General features: G+C 44.9%; 3 protein-coding genes across 8 annotated transcripts in view; 2 read left to right on the top strand and 1 right to left on the bottom strand.

The window, feature by feature from the left end:
* Window positions 1-18,606, bottom strand: LOC128753723 (DNA polymerase theta-like). 5 transcript variants are annotated; one of them, XM_053855737.1, is made up of 35 exons: window positions 18,511-18,606; window positions 16,945-17,087; window positions 16,774-16,870; window positions 16,361-16,707; window positions 16,072-16,298; window positions 15,460-15,636; window positions 15,096-15,226; window positions 14,874-15,030; window positions 14,699-14,807; window positions 14,308-14,509; window positions 14,029-14,170; window positions 13,767-13,913; window positions 13,482-13,694; window positions 13,233-13,375; window positions 12,994-13,171; window positions 12,756-12,898; window positions 12,487-12,680; window positions 11,872-11,996; window positions 10,509-10,752; window positions 7,198-9,881; window positions 6,980-7,123; window positions 6,710-6,912; window positions 6,437-6,644; window positions 6,152-6,345; window positions 5,947-6,075; window positions 5,522-5,696; window positions 5,333-5,456; window positions 1,743-1,840; window positions 1,538-1,620; window positions 1,375-1,476; window positions 1,196-1,307; window positions 948-1,072; window positions 744-879; window positions 421-521; window positions 1-269 (listed from the first exon to the last, which is right to left on the bottom strand). In XM_053855737.1, the coding sequence occupies exons 2-35, from the start codon at window positions 17,013-17,015 to the stop codon at window positions 156-158; spliced, it is 7,779 nt and encodes a 2,592-aa protein (XP_053711712.1). In that variant the 5' UTR covers window positions 17,016-17,087; window positions 18,511-18,606; the 3' UTR covers window positions 1-155. The 5 variants fall into 5 exon arrangements, with proteins under 5 accessions (XP_053711712.1, XP_053711714.1, XP_053711713.1 ...); XM_053855739.1 differs by lacking the exon at window positions 18,511-18,606 and having other exon boundaries at window positions 16,777-16,870; window positions 16,945-17,193; XM_053855738.1 differs by lacking the exon at window positions 18,511-18,606 and having other exon boundaries at window positions 6,980-7,120; window positions 16,945-17,193.
* LOC128753726 (transcription factor Adf-1-like) lies at window positions 2,443-4,543 on the top strand. Its single transcript, XM_053855744.1, has 3 exons — window positions 2,443-3,114; window positions 3,537-3,678; window positions 3,751-4,543. Exons 1-3 carry the CDS (start codon window positions 2,982-2,984, stop codon window positions 4,334-4,336), a joined length of 861 nt encoding a protein of 286 aa, XP_053711719.1. The 5' UTR covers window positions 2,443-2,981; the 3' UTR covers window positions 4,337-4,543.
* LOC128753725 (tyrosine-protein phosphatase non-receptor type 9-like) overlaps window positions 18,333-20,372 on the top strand; it is a 9,830-nt gene continuing 7,790 nt past the window's right edge. Inside the window, exons 1-2 of one of the 2 annotated variants that reach the window (XM_053855741.1) lie at window positions 18,333-18,390; window positions 20,000-20,143. In XM_053855741.1, coding sequence (XP_053711716.1) covers window positions 18,358-18,390; window positions 20,000-20,143 — 177 coding nt within the window. In that variant the 5' untranslated portion in view covers window positions 18,333-18,357. Of the gene's footprint in view, window positions 18,391-19,999; window positions 20,144-20,372 lie in introns of those variants that run through there. The other variant, XM_053855742.1, reaches the window with a different exon arrangement.

Below are 20,372 nucleotides of genomic sequence, written 5' to 3' on the forward strand. Positions count from 1 at the left end.
TATTTTGATACATAAGCAGCATGTGCCACTAAATTCATATTTCCATTTGTGTTTTATAAATATATAAATACATCAAGTTCATCTTAACATCCATGTCGTTTCACCTAGCATTTCATAAAGTATTAAAAAGGTCAGCAGTTGTTCCAACAGCGACATCATAGTTCCAAGTCCTGCAGGTTCCCCCAGCTGGGTCCCACTTTAACTTTGGCCTTCAGCTTGACGTAGAGCTTCACTGCTGTCTCCATCTCTCGCTTCACGATCTGAGCCACCTGAGGAGCGGCGTGAGCGAATCAGCTTGATAAACAGCTTTGTGAATCTTACATTTCATTTGCGTTTTTATAATGGCAACAAAAATCTCACTTGTTTTTCATTCCTCCTCTCTAATCTGGTTCTCCGACTTGACGGTGTCGCGTCACTCACCTGCAGGAGATTTTCTTCTGTGGTCTCATAGATGAGTTCGTCGTGGAGCTGCAGGACGAAGTAGGCGCCTCCCGGCGGAGTGGTCCGGCTACGTCCATCGTCTGTGAACATGACTGACCTTAAACACACTGCTCCTCCCTGTCGATGCTGTCATGACATGTTAAGTGCTTTTTAAATGTGAATAAAAAAATACAGAGAGCAGGAAACCAAACTGAAGTGGAAAAAAAAGATGCGGATCAAGTCAATAATAAAACTCATGAGGAAATCGTAAACTTGCTACAGTAAAATTGTAGGACCACTCTCAAGTCAGGTGACTGGGTTACCTGAATGTGTGTGCTCATGAGACGGTGGCGCTGCTGAGTAAGCCCTGTGCAGTCGCTTCTGAATGTTGACCGTGGCCAGTTTCACGATGTCTGCAGCAGATCCCTGGACCGTGGTGTTGACAGCCTGACGCTCCGCCTGAGAAGAACAATGAACAAAGTCGTGAGGACGTCTGTCCGCCAGCCCGTCCGGGGCACCTCACTTACATGAGCTTTGACGTGCGGGTTTGTGTCTGTGATCCCTGGCAGGTATCGTCGACGGCCCATCAGAGTCTGAACAAAACCGTTCTGCACACACTTCCTCACCGTCTCTTTGAGGAACAAGTTGATACCTGAAGAGAGTGGAATCCTTTTTTAACATCCATCTGACTCTCACTTGAGATGGACTGGTGTCCAGTGTGGACAAGTCAGCCGCACTGACCGGGCTCGACCCGACCGACTCCCAACTCCTTCACCTTTGTATCTGGACTTGAAGCTTTCTATGTAGCAGGCAGCATCGTTCTCCTCCACGCCCATCTGCTCGCCCAGAGACTTGGCTCCCATCCCATAAATGATGCCGTAGCATATCTGCAAAGACACAGAGACGGTAAACAGAAGAACCATGTGAAGAGAGTCTTCTCGGCTTCATGGGGACCTGTTTGGCCTGCTGACGGAGGCTGTCGTTCACACTCGCCGCCTCCATGCCTTTCCACTCAGCAGCGATGCAGCGGAACACGTCTGCGCCTCCGTTCAGCACCTGCCGCACAGGAATCGTTCATATCTGAAACTTAGCCAATCCATCCAAGGATCATTCTCACCTGCAGGAGGCGCTGATCCTTCGACAGGTGAGCCAATACTCTCAGCTCCAACTGAGAATAATCGGCTGCCAATATCATCCCACCTACAGAAGACAGGCATACGCTTCATACTCACAACTACAACATTCAACAATTAGGATAATTGATAATTTAATAATAAATAAATAATAATAATAATTCTACGTAGTGTGATGTTAAAAATCACCTGGAAAAGGGATGAATGCGTGTCTCATGCTGACGGAGAAACTCGGGCCTTTATCGTCACCGCTAACTGGAGGAGCAACTGAGGAGCGTCTCCTCTTCCTGCGAGGAGATGAGCCTGGTTATTCAACATTTCATGACCGACCCTCAGACACACACATGCAGACCTCGGCTCTCTGTGTGGATTCTGTCCTTTAATGGACCCATGTCCCATGTAGTAGCTTCCACTGTCCAAACATTTGCTCGCATGAGATGTTCGGAGCAATTGAATGGATGAGTTTGTCTTCTCAGTTGTACACTTTTGAGAGGAGAATAGAAGTGCAACAAGCAAATATCTGCACTGCACATCTACACTGAGGCAGGTTCCCTTTCAAAACAATGTCATGAAAGCTTGGTGTGTGTCTGACGTTAGGGAAGACAGAGCCAGTAATAATCAGGACATAGTCTTATGAAATTATTATTATTATTGTCATCATGTTTATTGTCCTTATTATTAATGTCAAAACACTAACAGGAATAATGACCATGATGTTCGACACATATCTAAATCAATAATCTGACAAAACATTTTCCAAGAAAATTACAACGCAAAAATATACTTCAAATATATTTTAATCGTAATTCAATGTAAAGCATGAAAACAACGGCATCCAGTTTCTGACACAGGATTTATGCGACCGCGTGTTTACGTCCACTCGGACTTCCGGGTCTGTAGCTGTAGGTCTAGAGCGGCGGCGCGGCAGCTTGCGGAGAGGGTCCGAATTTTTATTGCCTTACTGGGTTTGAACGGAGCCGTTTCACATGCTGGACACTCCGAGCGTGTGTGCGGGGAAACATCGTGGCCTCTCGAAAGCATTGCAATTCAACCGAAGCGTCACGTCAAACTTCTGGCGGCTGCGCCACGCCAGAAGGGGGTCTCCCTCCGCCAAGTGAAGTGCTTTCTGTAAAGACTGCGGCTGACCCTTTGGGACCGTTTGACTTCAGGAGTGACGCTTTCTTGTTATGCCATTTCCCACTGGAGGGACGGTTTGATTTCCCTGTTTCCAGCGCGACCTCTCAGCAGCAGCGCTGATCCGAGCGCCTCCGCAGTGGAGACGCAAGGCTTCCATTTTTGTCGCAGGCGGAGCACGAACGCAACAGCCCAGCGAAGCTCGAGCGGGAGAGGAAGCTGAGCGCGGTGGCAAGTTATCCTTCAAAATAAAACAAGCTCGGTCCGTCAAGCGCTCGCATTGTTGGCCACATCATGGATGAAGAGCGGCTCATCGAGGAGGTGGAAAGCCACAGCATCCTTTATGACACTACACACCCGTTTTATAAAGACAACGGTCGAAAGGAAAAAGCCTGGGCCGCCATAGCAGAAGTAATGGATGTGGATCGTAAGTTAATTATAAGTTAATGTAATTTCGAATGTAACTTTCACATGTTGAATCCATAAAAAAGGAGAAAAAAAATGCATTTACGTTTATAAGACCAGGAAACTCGCTTGTGGGTGTTCATGACCTTATCGCCATGGCTACGCTGGGTCTGACTTTCACACCAGGGGCAGACAAGAAGCGGCCCAGCAAGATATTTTTGGCACATTTTATTTTCAATTACAATTGTTTTGACATCGATACAAAAGACTTCAAATGTAGTCTTTATTAATAATTGTATCATGTCTTGTATTATGCACCATGTGAAGTTAGTACTGCCGTGTGACCAAGCCAGTAGCCAAATAAGTCCCCAGTAGTCCCTGTCAGAGTTGAAGTACCTGTCAAGATAAAGAAACACATCATTAATATGGCTCTCTTTTCTGCAGCTGACCTTTGCAAGGCAAAATGGCGGACACTGAGAGACGGCTTTGTCAAAAGTAGGAAAAAAGCTTCTTCCAACGGCTTGCACAGAGAGTGGAAATTTAAGGACATAATGGCCTTTCTGTCGCCCTACATACTGCCGAGAAGGTGAGTGTGGGACTGTCACCCGTTATTTGTGCCGAGTTTGCGTTCAATATGGCAACAAAAGTGTGTTTTTAGTTCAAAAGGCAGTCTGGGCGGCTCCTGTGCGGATGAGGAGAGATCAGCGACTCCAGTGTCACTGAGTGGAATGGAGGAGCAGGCCCCTGTTACACCAAGCACACAGACACTTTCTACGGCGCCCCCCGCGGAACCCCCAAGATCTAGTAGGAGAGACAGGCGTCGGAGGTCCCGCAGCCCGAGGGATAGGGAGCGGAGTGAAACCAGGAGGCGAGGACTGCATACCAGCATAGAGGAGCAGTTTCTCTCAATCTTACAGGAGTCGGATGCCAAACCCGAAACTGAGACCGACGAGTGCTATCATTTCGCACTTAGTCTGGTGCCACTTTTGGTCAAACTGGACCCAAATCAGAGGCATTGGGCGAAAATAGAAATGTTGAACACCTTACACAAACTCAAGAGCTCAGCTCCGGGACAGGCCCAAATGGAGAGCAGTCACGGTCACACACCCCACCATTTGACACCGCCAATGGACCACCACCTGGACGTGGAGCTTTCTGGCCATGTGACAATCCCCCAGGACCAAACCCCATCAGGCCATTCACCCAGATCAACAACTCCCACTGAGAAAATGCTCCTCCCTTAGTAAATAGATTTCTGTGTGTTACGATGTTTTTTTACAAACCAGTTATGGCTGTACTGACAACATACTTGCAGTATGGGACTATTTTACAGCGCGTTTCATCTGTACAATTTAGATATGCCTCTCAATAAATGTTCAACCACAGCATTGGGATCAGTGGTTCACTGTGGATAGAAGTTCAAGCTCACCTCAATGCGACAGCCAGTCTTTGCTCCGGTTCTATCCTTAACGTTTTGCCAGATAAGTTCAAGGCCAACGAGTGAGATCCACTCTTCACTTCAGAAAGCAGTCGCAATGATGTTAACTTCTGAAGCACGGGTCAGCAGCAAGATGATTCAAAAGTGATGGTGCCTGGTAGGGTGAGGTTAGGCCAAGCCAGCGCCTTCTCATCTCACCTCTGCAGCCCTGTCTGTGGAAGTTAGAGAGCAATAGACCACCTCCTTGTTAAAAAAAACACTGATGGTCAAAGCACAATATTACTGATGAAGAGATTCAATTCCTCTAAAAATCTTTCAGTGATGGTAACGTTACGATGTGTTAGCTAGTTGTTAGTGTCTTGTTGCATTTATAGCTTTGTTGACAATAACTTAGATTCCACATCCTCTCTCTTGCAGAGTGACTACAAGTTGTAAAGCTATTTATAAATTAAATTTTTTACTTACCTTGGTAGAAACAGAAAGCTCCACAAAAGAAATATTGAAGGGTCACTCCTTCCTCAGCTCGTCCGTGATACGCGCCATGTGCTGATCAAATGCAACTCGACTCAGACGGACGGATGTGGAGGGCGTTAAAAGAAGGCGGCGCGGGGACAGAAGGCGCAACCGGTGGATTATACGATTGATTTTCAACAGTTACTTTCCATATTTCCATTTGTTTGTTGTTCGTTGTGCGTTATGTTTATGTGTCCTCTTGTCATCTGTCAACATATTAATCAACCAATCCCAGCTCTTTTGCATCTGAAGAATCCACTATTCCCACACAAAAAGAAAAGATACTTGCATGTGTTTGGCATCCATGCCGTGGCCGTCTTGCGAGGGGGGGCTCTCTCCAACCTCGGTGGGCATGAAAATCTCAAAGTCTTTGGGGACATTTTGGATGTTTGGTTCCGTGAAACTGACCCTCCCTGGAATAAAATAAGTATTAATAGCGCCAACACATTTCCAGGCGAGTGAGGGGCAAGTGCTGGACCTGTAGCGGTGTGCGTCTGGGCGATGGGGTAAATTCTGTCCATGCCTAGTGTGGGGTGGTATTTCTTCTCTCTCTGCAGTGGAAACACCACTTTGGTGAGGGCGCAGGTGATCCGCCTCCACTCCAGAATCACCCCTGGCAAAGGATGGAGCGGCCTGAGCTTCTCCAGAACATCCTGGAAGCACCAGAGTGTCTCATTCAAGTCACTTCAGTTCAGCGACAATTATTTTAAATTAATAATAAAAAAAGAAACAAGCTGGCAGAAAATGTAGCACCATAATGGTGTGAATTGGGTTGTTTATTCTCCCAATCTACACTTGACATTTGCGTTCTTACATGAACCAACTATTTCCTGGTGTTTCAGCTTCCATGTGAACATGAATGCTTTTTAATATGTGAAAAAGAACAGCTAACTTGTGCTTCACCTTGGTAGTGCTGAACTGCTTTCCCAGTCGAACCCTGCCACCTCCTCTCCGGGTGTAACCAAGTGTCTTCTTACTCTTTGAGCCTCCGATCTCTCCGTTAGGTGGCAGGTGAAGCTCGAGGAACAAGACCTACAGAAGAAACCCTGGTTAATGACCCACGTCTCGCATGCAACTGAGAGCGAGAGAGAGAAAGAAAGAACCGGACTTGGGCGATGTCATCGATGCTTGTTAGAGAGAAGCTGTGTCCTGCAAGGTCGTAGGCCTGTGACTCCAGCGCTGAGAGTTTGGCTTGCATCACATGTTTTTGCCTTTCACATTCCTCCACACTGAAGCCCACGCCGTTCAGTTCCAGCAGTGCCAAGCACACCTGAGAAGGCATCTCAACGTTCCTGAAGAAGTCTGAGCGGAGAAATGAAGAGAAATCATCATGAAACTAAAATAAGCCTGTTTAAGCTTGTTGAGGTCAAAACAGCTTCTCAAAAGGAGGTACCCAGAATGCTGACTTTCTCCAGCAGACCAGACAGATGGTTCATGACGGCGAGCACGAGAACACTGGTGGTGGCTGCTCTCACTCTGGGACAGTACACACTACCATTACCAAGCCCCTCCACCAGGGGGAGCTCTTCAGGGCAATAAACAGTCACCATGTTGGCGAGAGTTCTCTCTTCACTACTGGGGTCCACCAGCCAGCACGCCACCTGCGGTCAGGAAGTGTCACTTAACAACTGTGGCGGTGTCTCAAAAGAAAGAAAATGGATGTCACCTTTGGATCTTCACAATGTCCCTCCAAACTGACGCCACAGCTGAGAATTAGCATCTTGTACACCTTGATAATGTCGTATGTGATGACCACTCCATCAGCACGGCTGGATGACATTCTGCTGAGACACAACTTGACCTTCTCCAGCCTCTCCCTCACTGACAAGTCTTCATCCAGGGCAGGAGGAGCCAGACTGGAGCTCAACCCTGAAAACAGAAACATCTTCATCATGGACCATCGAGCTCCCTCTTGCTCTGACAGCTGTGTCACCACCTTTGCTCTGCTCCTCCTGCAGAGAGATGAAGTAAGCGTCTCGGCCTCCCCAGCAGACAGACAGGCCGACCAGCACGGCTCCATCACTGCTCCTTATTGGGAAACCGTCCGCTCTGTGCAGCACCTGATGGGCTTTAGAAGCTGCTTCAGAGGAGACGGCAGAGAATTAGGCAAAGATTTAAAACAGGAACATGTCAATCAACCAGAAGAACTCTCACCACGCTCCTGTTTGGCCTCCTTCTTCTCACAAGCCAAAGCCAATGAGAATCGTTCTTTAGTTTTCCACTCATTTATAAAAGTGTCAAACAGGCCTCTGTCACTGGCCACGTCGATGATGCTGAAGGCTCCAGGGTAGCCAGAACACAGAGACGCGTCTTGGGAAAGCTGCAGACTGAAGTCTTTGTGAGTCTGTGGAGAGGAGTGGTCTTCCTGGTTGTCATGTTGTGTTGTTGACAGTGATGCAGGCTTTGCTTTGTTGACATGCTCAGATTCAGGCTGGGGTTTTGCATCTTGCCCATGTTTGTGCGTCTGGATGAATTTTTCTGAAGCCAGTTGATTTGCCACGGAAACCAGACGGCAGGGAGTGGTCCGACTGTCCCGCTGAGCAGTGAGGGGAGACTGGACAGACGAGGTGGTCAGTTTTATCCTCGGTGTCACAGGAGGGGTTTGTTGCGTCGGGGGAACCAAGTCGGCAGCCAAGTCTGCTTTATCATTTTCCACATTCTCAGTGGAGCTGGGCTTATCTGAGAGGTTGGTTCCGAGTGCGGGAACTGACCCAGTGTCTGCATGGCCCGTTTGCCAGTTCTGATCAGACATGCTTGGCCACCGATCGAAGATTTCTTGCAGGCCAGGACTGCAGCACAAGCCGTCCGTTAACTTGTCAATAAGTGGAGAGTCCTTCACCAAGTTCTTCTCAGCATCAACAGCTGGCTTTCCATCGCTTTGAGCCTCTGAATTACCTTGACTTACATTGAAATTGTCTCTTGAGTCACATTTAACCAACATTGAAGTAACTGATGAAAGGGCTGGCTCAATATGAGCAGGGTCTCCATGAGAATTTAGCGGTTCTTCAAGGACATCTGTAATAATGCGAAGCTCCTCCCGATGGCTCGTCTGCTCCTCCATAAGATGACTTTTCTTCTCCAAGAAGTGGTGGCCCACCAGCAGAGTGTCCCCCCACTCAGACAGGTTGAAGGAAGACTCTCCCCACTGGATCGCTTCAAGTTCTTCTGCCTCCTGGTTCATAAGTATTTCACTGCGCTGTTGTGCCTGAACGTTGACAAGAGGAGACCCACTGGAGTCTTCCAGATCTGATGGGCATGAGTCTTGGCATGAGTTCAGCCCAGCAAGCAGGGCGCTGTCATACAGGCTGTCGAACAGGAAGCTGCTACTTCTGTTCACGTTTTCACCACCCACCCCCTCATTATCATCACCATCATCATCACAGCCACCGGCATTTTCATTTCCGTCAGCAGAACTGAGTGCATGGCCTGCAGAACTCTGGTGGCTGATGTCAAGGATATGCTCCATCTGACTGTCAGTTAAAGAAATGTTGAATTTGAGCTGAGGATTATTTGCATTTTCAAGAACTGTCTCATCCTCGACCGGCTTAAAATCGCCCACTAACTGGCCCCCTTGTCTACTTTCTGACCCCACTATAAGATTGCAGCTTTCATTTCTGGGCTCAGAAGCTGGTTTCACAATGATGTTTTCAGTCTGTGTGTCCAATTCAAAGCTGTCACCAAACGTTTCCTCTTTCTTCTTCTCCCCTTCTTGCACATCTTTTTCATCACCCGAGTACAAATCGGGAGAAGAGAATGCGTCCACACCTCTGCTCTCTATACGTCGCCGTTTGGCCTCTGGGGACAGTGAAGGGAAGGATGAAGGGGAGGCATTAACCAAGTTTGCATTAGCAGGTGTGGAAACTCTGGGGTGATTTTCCAGGACAGGAGTCGCAGCCACTTCAGCGTGAGGCACAGAAAAAGCAGCTTCCTCCGTAGGACCAGGAGGACGAGAGCTTTCCGAAGTGGAGTCAGTTCTAATAGAGTTGAGAACTTTGCTGAGTATTCTTGAGTGTTTCAGTTTGCCCGGCAGCACAGGTGAACCTCCAAACTCTAGCTGTATGGTCTCTCTGGGTGAGACAACAGTTTGTTCTGCCCTTGAAATTGGGCCTCTAAACCAAGGTGGCGGAGGCCTTGGGGTCAAACCGTGTTCAGGTGGTAGCTGGGGGTAGGACAAAGGGCTTGATACAATCTCAGCCAGCTCCTGGGTCAAGCTTCTACTGGGATTTTTAGATGAGTTTGCATCAGGATGAGTCGAACGTTTGCTTGCTACTTCCAGATCCTCAGCACTTATTTTGTCAACATTGGAGGTTCCAGGTTCCACAGAGGAGGCTGTGATGCCTTCCATCTCTTCAGTTGGGTTTCTACTATTTACTACGATTCCTCGAAGACATTTGCCCACCAACTGCGTATTTTCACCGACTTCTTGAGTGAGCCGCTCCAGTCTGTTCGCTCCCTCAGCTTTATTCCTCTCTTTGGGGTCTTCTACTTTACAGTCTGCCTCATGCTTCTCCTGAATGTGTGTTGCCACGTCTCTCTCTGGCTGGTTCTGACTACATGCCGTCTTTGTTTGCTCCAAGCTCAAATCTGGACGAGAAGACGTGTCTTTGCACAGATTTCCGCCCGCACAGTTGACGTCAATCAGCCCTTGAGGGAACATTGTCGGGTTCCAGTGAACTCCGAGCTGAGCAAGGTCTTCCTGGAGAAGGAGTCTCGCCTCTGACACAATCTCAACAGCTGCTTCCCGCTCAGTCAGAGCCCTTCCGCCGGCGACCCAAACACAGCGGAGATTCCGTCGCTCTGCAGCTTCTGTCTCACACTCATCCACGGCACGCTTCGAGCTGAGAAGAGAATACAGTTAGCAGCATGCTAACACACAACTGTCCCCACAAAGATTAGCATTCTTCCTGCAACTAGACTCATTTTAGACTCAAAAATCTGCCATTGTTCTTGATCTTATTGATAGTCAAATTCTTCACTCTTCCAAGCAACCATAAAAGCCAGCAATTAATCATCAACAAAAGCTCCAGCTCCCTATATCAGCATCAAAAAATGAACTCTAGTTGAACTTAGATGTGAATCATAGACTATGGGTGTTTTATGTTGCGCAATAAGGATGTGAATGGAATTTGATTGGCCCACGAACAGCCAACAAGCAAGTTGAGTCTGGTGTAGGAGAGCAAAAAAATTCTTGTTACCACAGGCAAGATTGGACAGTGTTGTAGATTAATATCAGCGTCACAAACTGGTGAACTCTCTTCTACTAACCTGTTCGTATTGTTAGAGGCCCATTTTACCCGTGAATAAAAGTATTGTTTTGGAATCATCAAGTTACTGGTCTGTTGCACTCCTTTCATCAAGTTCTGTTATACAGAGTTTATGAAGAAAATCTGTCTATACAAGTCTGACATTGTGATTCCCACAGTGCACTTCTTTAGTAGGCATCTAGCTCCAACAGGAGCACAGACCTCTTAAAAGGCACAGCGTTCCTCAAGGCTTTCTCCACATCATCAACTGATGCACGGGCCAGCTCAGCAACAGTGCACAGCCCTTGGGCATACAGCGCTCTAGCTCTCGCTGCACTCAGGAGGGACACCCGGACGAGGTCTACCAGCTCTTTCTGGACCCCAAAGCTGAGCCTTGTCTGGTACTGGGACAACAGCAGCTCCATGTTGTTCCAGCCCAGACGTCTGCAGAACACGGTCACCATTCCTGCAAGGTGGGAATGTGTCAGACCTCATTTCTGGTTTTCTTCAATACCAACATAAACTGTGAGCAATACACACTCTGGTCATACAGAAAGTGAACTACAATACTGTCATTTCCCTTCATTTAGCCTCTGAGGAACATCTAAATAGGTGGCCTTGCAAAATCGCTACCAAAAATTTAGTCCAGCTTCAATAGTCAACCTGGATTTTTAAATTGACATTCTTTTTTCAATAGATTTTTCAGAGATTGATTCATTCTTCATTCAATTCATTTTACTTAGAGGTATATTAGTATTTTCAAAACAAAAGCAGTACACTTCCTTGAGTATAGAAAACAGTGAAAAATAAACCAAAGAACAAAGGAAATTGATACAAACTAAAGTGATATTATGCGAAAGGTCCTTTAGTCTTGGTTAGGGTTAGGGTAAGGTACTACCACGCCATTTCTCATGTCCAATGAAGTGTCCTTTTCAAAGTACTTGGGCCATCTTTTCCATGGTGTTTATTTCCTTCAGAATATTTATACACTCCTTCAAAGATGACGCTTTTGCTTTGTACCGCTTTCTTGTTATTGCTTCCTTGCTCACAATCAATAACACACTAAAAAGATACACTTCTTTATAATCAGCATTTCACAAAACTATACTGCCCCAGGGTCTGTCATTTCCAGTTTAATTCTTAACATATTTTCACCCTGCCTCAGAACATATCCAGTGTTTCACATTATCAAAACATGTTCGTGGTTAGCCTCCGTGATTCCACACATTCTCCAGCATGCAACCTGTGAGTGTCTTTGTTTGCTCTTAGCTTTGGGTATGAAGGAAATATTTGTGACCTTTCCACCAAAACTCTCACCACACTTTTGAGTTTCTTGTATTGAGCGGGTTTTAATAATTGATCAAAAACACTACTTGCTTGTCATCTCAATTTTCATTCCTCCCCCCATTTTTTTCTTAAAATACACTGAGTATTTAGGTCCCTGTCTGAGACTGTGACCCCCTCACTTAAGTACCTAAAATTAGTCCATAGGATGGTTTTTAAAATTCATTAAAAAAATCTGTGTCAAATCTAATTGTGTTTCCATACTTCATTCCAGAGAATGCTTATTTTAAAAAAAAAGTACCTGCATATGTAGCAGCTGACTGCTGGAGAGACTGCAACTGTCCACGATTGCACTTGTACTTGGACGCTACATTTCCTAAAGGCACCTCGTTCACCAGATCCTGCAGCACAAGTGTTGTAAAGAACCTACAGAGAAAACAAACAATATATTGATATTTTTCTCTGTATCTTATCTGCGTACAGGGCACATTTCTATGAACAAACATTAGGTACAAAAAAACACATCTGAAAAGGTCATCAAGATGGTGGACATGACAAAACATGCAGTTGGAAATACTTCTAAGTTACATTTAGAACAGATATAAAATGTGTGATTAATTTGCAGTTAATCGCAAGATAACTCAGCTTCAGTGCAATTGACAATAACATTTTTAATCTATTGACAGCCATAATAAAGAGCTTTTTCAACTTGAGTATTTTTGTTATTTTTCATGAGAAACTATCATGAGTAAACAACTTAAAAATGGATGTTTTTATTGTCTCCCGCTAGAGAAGATTCCCTTTTCTTCTGCTGACTGAAGAAGGGTTCGTTCAGGTGTCTTCCTGGCAGCAAACTCATGAAGCCTTTCATTACCCTGCTCAATTCCAGAGAGCACTGATCAAACCAAACACTAACCGTTTATGAATGGCCATTTGTCTTCGCTGCTTTTCTGTCTTGGCGACAAGTTTGCCACTGACTGACCGAGCCAGAAAGCCCTCCTGAACACCAACCAGCTCCGCCACTCGCTTCATGGAGGACGGTAGCTGCTCCCACAGGCAGAAGAACTGATACCAGTCAATGGTTGTCCACTCAGCATACAGCGGGGTGATCTGATGGAGATTCATGGGTCAACCCCATACACTGAGCACAACAGTAACTCTGGTTTAACTCTCATGAGTATTTACCAGAAAAAGAATGTGCAGGTCGTTTTCCAGGACAAATCCTTTCATCGCTCGCTGGAGGTCTGCGAATATTTCGAGGGCCTCCGGCGGGGATAGAGAGGAGGAGAGAGTGGCAGCACCAAGGAGAGTGGGACAGTAACGCTCCTCTGGAAACACAGAGAAAAAAGAACAATGTAAGATAAGGATGGTTCCAAAGAAAATATCAACTTTTAATGCATACATCTGCTCATATACAGATTACCTTGCTCATTTTTTTCAATGCTGATGAATTCATTGTCCATCAACCATTCCACACAAGCCTCAATAGCTCCCTTGTTGGTCTCTTCTTTGCCAGTCGCTTTCATGCTGGCAGCCAATAAAGAGCAGGCGGCGTACAACCGCACATCCTCTGGTCTGCTGGCAACACCTCCGACAATGATCTGAAGCGGTGACAAATATCAAGTTTGGTTTCGAGGAGTGAGTGATTTAAGAAAACATTACCTCTAATATCGCTCGCAGCATGCTGGTAGACACACCCTCTCCTTCTCGTCTCACTAAGCAACTGCTGATTGGTTGAAGAGTTCCGCTGAGTAGCTTCATTCCTTTCTGGCGCTCTGCCGGTTTGCAGACCAAAACACTTTCACCTACAAGAGAATAAAAATAATTGTTTAAGCCTCACCAGATCAGTTTGTGAAATTGAACACAGTTATGACATTCCAGTACGCTGAACTCTTCATTCTCATAACACACCTGTTGTGTCGACTCCTTTCCTGCCGGCTCGTCCAGCCATCTGTTTGTATGTCAGCGGATCCAACAGGTGCCCATTAAAAGTTGGTGTTCGAATGATGACCCTGCGAGCGGGAAGGTTAACACCAGAGGACAGTGTGGAGGTGGCAGCGAGGACCTTCACCATCCCCTGACGAAATGCTCCCTCCAACACGTCACGCTCATCAAAAGTAAGACCTGAAAAGTTACGTTTTAATGACACAACCAGGAAGCTGTATGAATGAAGTGAGGCTGAAGAGTGGAGCTTGCCAGCATGATGGAAGGCCACACCCCAGGGCACGGCACGCTGCAGAATCGGATCTAATCCGGCAGGAGTTCGGCTCAACTGTGCGAGGACATCCACGAGCCCATCCTGATCCAGAGACACTGGCTGGAGCCCTGATTCGCCATGTACGCCTGAAAATAGTGTGTTGAAGTGACAATATAAATCTACATGACAAGAACAAAACAAGCTCCATGTCAAGAGGAGACATGGTTTTGTGATACTGGAAGAGGGTTTAAATCCACGTACTTGTGCGTTTCAAGTTGTAGAATTCTCGTGCAATGCTGTCAGCTAGTTTCTCACACCAGTTCTTCGAAGGACAGAACAGTAAGACAGAATGTCCTTCTATCACTGTCTCATAGCACAGACTGACAATGTGGTCATCATCACCCTGCGGAAGAAATATGCAACTATCACCAGACAGCATCACTAATCTGGCCACAAACATCGGCCTCATTACGAAGAACATATTCCCGGTACCACAGCCACAATAGCAGGCAGGCACGTTTACATCACCTATTTCCTTACCTTTACTTGTAGTGGAGGCGTGAACTGTCGCACCACAGACAGGCTGTTGTCATAGATTTCGCTGCCGACCTTGAGATGCTCCTGCAAGGGTACAGGTCTGTAGTCAGTCTGGTAAAGCTCAGCATCTAACCAGCAGGCCAGCAGGGAAAGGTTCGGCAAGGTGGCACTCATACCTACTATCTGCACACCCTCAGAGAGAGACCTGCGGAAACGCAAATATGGATGTATAAAATATAAATAATCCACAACAGCAACATCACTTGCTGTTTAATGAATAATAATAATAACACCAACAACATCAATAAGAATAATAATAACGTAGGAGATGTTTGCACATCACTCCAACCACACTTATCATCATCATCTAAACAGAAAATGAACACACACGAACCCAGTGGTCTGTTTCAGTGCAATGTAGCGGATTTTGGTTAGGAGAAGTTCAAGCAGGTATCCTCTTCCAGAATCTCCAACCATATGCAACTCATCAACCACGACCATACCTGATGGGACAAGCACGCTGTTAACACATCTACTCTAGTAAAACCTTTAGCTCGCAGATCTATTACCCAATGTTGCCATATTTTCCTCTTCGATCAGCCTGTTGATGAGGGAATTGGCCTTTTCAATGGTGCAAACCGCAATGTCCAGCGCAGCAAATCCTCCAGCAGCAGAGGTGCTTCCCATATATCCCTCCACACGCACACCAGCTTCTTCAAACACGCTCTGTAGGACCAGAGCTGTATTATACACACAGTACACAACGGCAGACTGACATCCCAATGTCTTACCTGAAGGTAAAGCATTTTCTCTTTGGCCACAGAAACAAATGGAAGAATGAAGAGAGCCTTTCTTTTAGTTTCCAACACCCGCTTCAGCATCAGCAGCTCCGACACCAGAGTTTTTCCAGCACTTGTAGGGGCTGAAATAGAAATACATTCATGTAAGGAAATGTATGGCATCGATTATCGAGATGAGAAAAAGAAACGCTTCAGTGTATAGAACTAGTAATGTATGCATAGCTGAATATATAGCTCCACTTTGTCTACAGAGGAAACCAGACTGTAAATGTTAATACAAATCATTCCATAATGACGCTACACCATGATACAGTGGCCAATGTGAAATGTACTTTCCTCTGAAACTGTTTCTTACCAGAGTACACCAAATTCCCTCCCTGTAGAACCTTTCCAACAGCAAGACACTGAGCCTGCCACTCAAACATGTGAGTCACTTTGTGCTTTCGGTAGCACTCAAAAACAGGACTTGGTAGGCCCCAGTTGGACAACAGGAGCTTGTCAGTCTGATCAACAGGAGCGTGAAGAGCCATTCCTTAAATGAGTCACATGAAATCAGTAGGAAATATTCAAGGGAGAAAATGTAAACATTGACTTATTTTAAATAAAAAGGATAACAGTTACTTGTTGTGATGCATTTCATTAAGATCATAATAAATACATTAATAGGGTGAATAATTAAAATGATATTTTCCTGCAGTTCCTGAAGATGTATTTGTCACTCTTTTATGGTTCCACAACATATTGTACAATATCGCACTTCCAGCTAGTCTGAAAGGGTATTTTGGGAATCCCTTTGTGGAAAGCCTATATTCATAGATGACCGTCATCAACAATAAGAGAGAAGAGATGGCCATAAATACCGACAATAATAATCAAAATAAAGTACAATCAAAACATCCCTGCTAAGATGTTATACTATAATAATAATTTGCTGGTGTATTGTGAGATTAAATGAAGAACCAAATACCTGGCTGAGGTAAAGTGTCTGCTAGCGTGCTGACATCTAAACCACTGGGGACAGTAAGCACTGATGCCGAGTGATTCTGCAATGACTGTTGGAGCTTGGCCTTCTTCAAAGCTTCTGCAAGGCGCGTAGGACTGAATAAGATGTAGTCTTTCGATGTATTTTGAAGACGATTTTCATTTCTATTTTTGACGCATCGAGGGTCCTTTCTTCTCAATTCAGATGTCTCCCTGCACAAAGCACACATTAGGAAGGATTCCTCTTTGTAGAAGAATGTAGAAGATTAACGTACCAGTTTTCTGATTGCTGTGTGTTTTTCACTTCCTTACTTGGCTGCCCATTGCTAGACTGTAGCACTGATGGGTACTTGGTCTGACCTGCCTCTGAATCTTCGCTGAAAAGTAGACGCTGAGCAAGGTCTTTGCAGTCTTCTCTCAGTGATGTGTTTTTCACATTTCTCTTCCAAGCTCTGTCATGTGCCAACTTGCCATTGGTTGAGTTTGATTCATCTGAGATGACAGTTGTGCGACAAACGTTGCTGGCTGTTGTATTGCGGGGATCAATGACATCTGCCGCCATCAGCATTTCCTCATCCAATGCTAATGTGGATTGTCCTAGTTGTGAACCTTCTTTCACACCCTAAAAGCAAATGTATAGATTATGATGAGAGTTCATACAAAACAAACGGATTGGTGTCACACTCACCACATTTCTGCCTTCGTTTGACGCTTCTGATCGGTCTGCTTTGACAGCATGTTTCATCATGTCGTCTCTGTTTAAGGGCTCGTTGGCGTGTTGAACGCTGGCAGAATGAAAATTATGGCAATCAATTATATAAAATAAGTATAGTCGGTTAAATTGACACATTGTTATTACCTCGTGGCCTTTTTTATTTGGTGCTGCCCAAGGTAGCTTTTCTTCTTTGCGGTTGGACCCGGGGCATTCATGCTGGGGGTTTGTAGCGATCAATATTATCCCCAAAAGAATGTGGTTCAACATGACATCACCTTGAGAGCGCCCTACAATACAAACGAGACCGCATTTTGGAGAAAACAATTAATAAAAACTATTTTTATCGGGGCGATTGAACGTTTCTGAAGTATCAAACGTCCACCAAACTCCCGCTCTGACTTTCTCTGTGTCTCACAAAAAACAGTCCGGCGAAACAACGTGAATTTACAAAGGTTCCTATATGAAGTTGGTACAAGTTCTTACTTATATAAATATTTATGAACGAATGATAAAGGCTTTTTCATTGGCTATTAAATGCAAGTGATGCTTGCAAGTATTACATACAGACGAATTGTAATACAATCGTGATGCTATGGTTGTGAAAGTGGAATCAAGACAAGGGGAAAAAGACCAATTAAAATACATGTGCTTTGTTTTCATATATATACTTTGTTAGTATCTAATGGGGAACTGAATCACAAGGTTTTCTTGCTGAAATCTGATCTGATCTGCTGCTTTGTCAAGACTACCAGGAATCGCAACTTTCCCTAAGTACAGTGAATTACCTAGAAATGAATCATCGACAAGTTCAAATGAAGTGTAAGGTAAGGTGTATGTCAAAGTGTAAGATCAAGCAATTTTCTCTGGAAACTAAAATAAATGAAGTTTGAATGTAGTCTTTGTGTATCCACTCCACAAATAGACTACTTATGATGATTATCTTAATGATATCCCCGTCACATTTCTCTCATTACATTGACCTTAATACATTATACATGTACATGATATGCATTACTGTATGTCATGTGACAATTGCTATTAAATTAGAAGCACAGATTCCTCTTTCTCCAGCCATGTTGGTCAGCGCTGCATGATGGTTCACAGTGTGAATATATTAATCTGATCATCTTTCTGCAAACACTATCTGGTTGTTCACCATCACATCACTCAGCGGCATCCTCTTATCTCTCTCCTCTAAAAGTGGGCTTCCAACTGTTGGGATCTGTGGCTGATATGTACAAAGGTGACTACAATCATTGATTCAATCATAGTGCGTAAATATAAAAAAGAGAAAAAACTGAATGACTGTATAGGGACAGCTGGGAAGTATGGGCCACTCTTCTGAAAAAAAATGTGAAGGATTATGACGGCGAATAATATGGCATCCGTTAATTGTATTGCCGCAAGCTGTTTTTCGCGAGTTGTGGAAAATTGCCATTGATGTGGATGAACGTCTGTGTGAATGGGAGTGGGCGCGGCCTCGCTCCTGTCTCGAGGAGTTGGGCGTGAGCGAGCAGCTGGTGGGCGCGCCCGCTGCGACGTTGCCGAGGCTTCAAGATGGCGGAAGCCCTAACACCTCAGGAACAGCTGGTAAGGCTTTTAACCCGTTTAATAACGTTTAACGCAACATACATTTAAAGACGTATCTACACCTGAACTGTACTGTGTCTGCTCTGATCCCCACGAAGGCCGGCGGCAGAGAAGACTTACTTGTTTCAGCATCACCGGCCCTTTCGCACCACATGTAACTTAGCATAAAGCTAATGCTAATTGCTATTGTTGACCACCAGATTCCTCGACATTTATCCCATGAAGTCATCTTGAAAACAAAGCGTTTTTGTTCATGTAAAAGCATTAGTTTGTTTTCGGTGTTGTTTCGAATACCACAATATATCGTGACAAAGGCGTGACGACAAACGTGAAAGTTTGTTTTCCGTCGGGCACGTCGTTCTTTTTTTTTTGGCTGCGAGCTAACGGTGTCAGATTTACGGGCGAAAACTCACGGTGGCGCTCCCTTCGGTTCTGATGACTGTGGATTCTGAGAAAACCGGACTGACGATGGGTGGTATTAGCGGTGTCACTGGCGTTTGGTTTATTTGCAGTTGCAGCATGCGAAACAAGAACTCTGACATGCAGTTGCTCATCCCTCCAGTTACTCTATTATATATATATTACACTAACTGAATTGGTGGAACTCCTGTTGAGGGGAGACATACACGCCAATATCATATATGTCGATATCATATGTCAATGTCATTTCATATCCTTTTATTTACTGCGTGATTGATTAAAATTATTTTTCCAAGGTCGATGATCTTTACTACAAATAAGAAAACGAAATAACTTTCACTCACAACTAGGGTAGAAAGCAGGTTCTATTTACACTTTAAATTACGGCTTTTACATATATCATCTGGTCATGATATTAGAACTGGAAAATGTGTAATATACAAACTTTTCAGGCTTCTGTTCTGCATCACACAAATAAAAGTGCCTAGTCAGCGGGTAAGGCTTTATGTTCCCACTCAGATCAATAAGTTATGATTAAATGTGAACTAGGAAATTTGCATTCAAATTTGGGTTCACACGTGGCCTTTTGATTTGGGATGTTGTCATGATCTCGTGTAAAGTAATGTCTATGAAGATTCATGTGAAAGCTCAGTCATCTGTGAAATGTGACTGATGAATGACCTGCATCTTAGTTGAATGGTTCTCTGAAATTAGAGACATCACTTGATGGCTCTGGCCTGTCAGAAAGTTTGCATACCGATGAGATGAATGAGGAGATAAATTCCCTATCTGCTGAGGACCTGACAGTGTGGGAAGGATTGTCTCATAGATCATGTTGTTGTTGCTGCTGTTGTGTTGTTTGCACTTCTGCCACAGCCATCTTCCCTTTTATCCTACTCTTGTGAGATCTGGTGACTGAAGATCAACTGTCTTCAGGGTTTTTTTTTTGACAAACACTATCACAGCATGGAAATACAACATTGTTCTGCTGGTTCGTGGGTCTGCTCCGTTTCGTATCTTGCTGTTGTACATGTTTTTTTAGGAGAGGAATTCTCATCTTGGGCTTGTTCCCCAAGCACTGTCTGGCCTTCTGTATCTATTCTTCTGCTACACTGCTTCTCATTGCTCTTATCAGTCATTAAAGCACATGTCTCATTTGTCTGATCATGGCTTCTCTATTGGCCATCAGGCTGTGGAGGAGTTCCTGATTGAGGTGCGCAGCAGGGAGCAGCCTCACAGTGCTGGGCTCGTCTCCCAACCCACAGCTGTCAAGTTTCTTATGGCCCGGAAGTTTGATGTCTACAGAGCCATTGACCTCTTCCAAGCGTACAAGGTAAATTAAAAATTATCTGTTTATGGTAAAAAGTGAAAGAAATATCTTGACAGATGTCTAATGTTTTGCTCATTATGTTGTGTTTATTTGCTGAAACCTCAATCCTATCTGTATCAAAGATGAAGCGTTTGAGGGGACAAAAGATGCACATCAGCCACACACGTTTATGGTGAAAGAAGTACTCACTTTAATGTATGTGAGATCGCTGTGGAACCGTATGCGGGTCATT

This window comes from Synchiropus splendidus, chromosome 2, assembly GCF_027744825.2.
Source record: "Synchiropus splendidus isolate RoL2022-P1 chromosome 2, RoL_Sspl_1.0, whole genome shotgun sequence".
NCBI lineage: Eukaryota > Metazoa > Chordata > Actinopteri > Syngnathiformes > Callionymidae > Synchiropus > Synchiropus splendidus.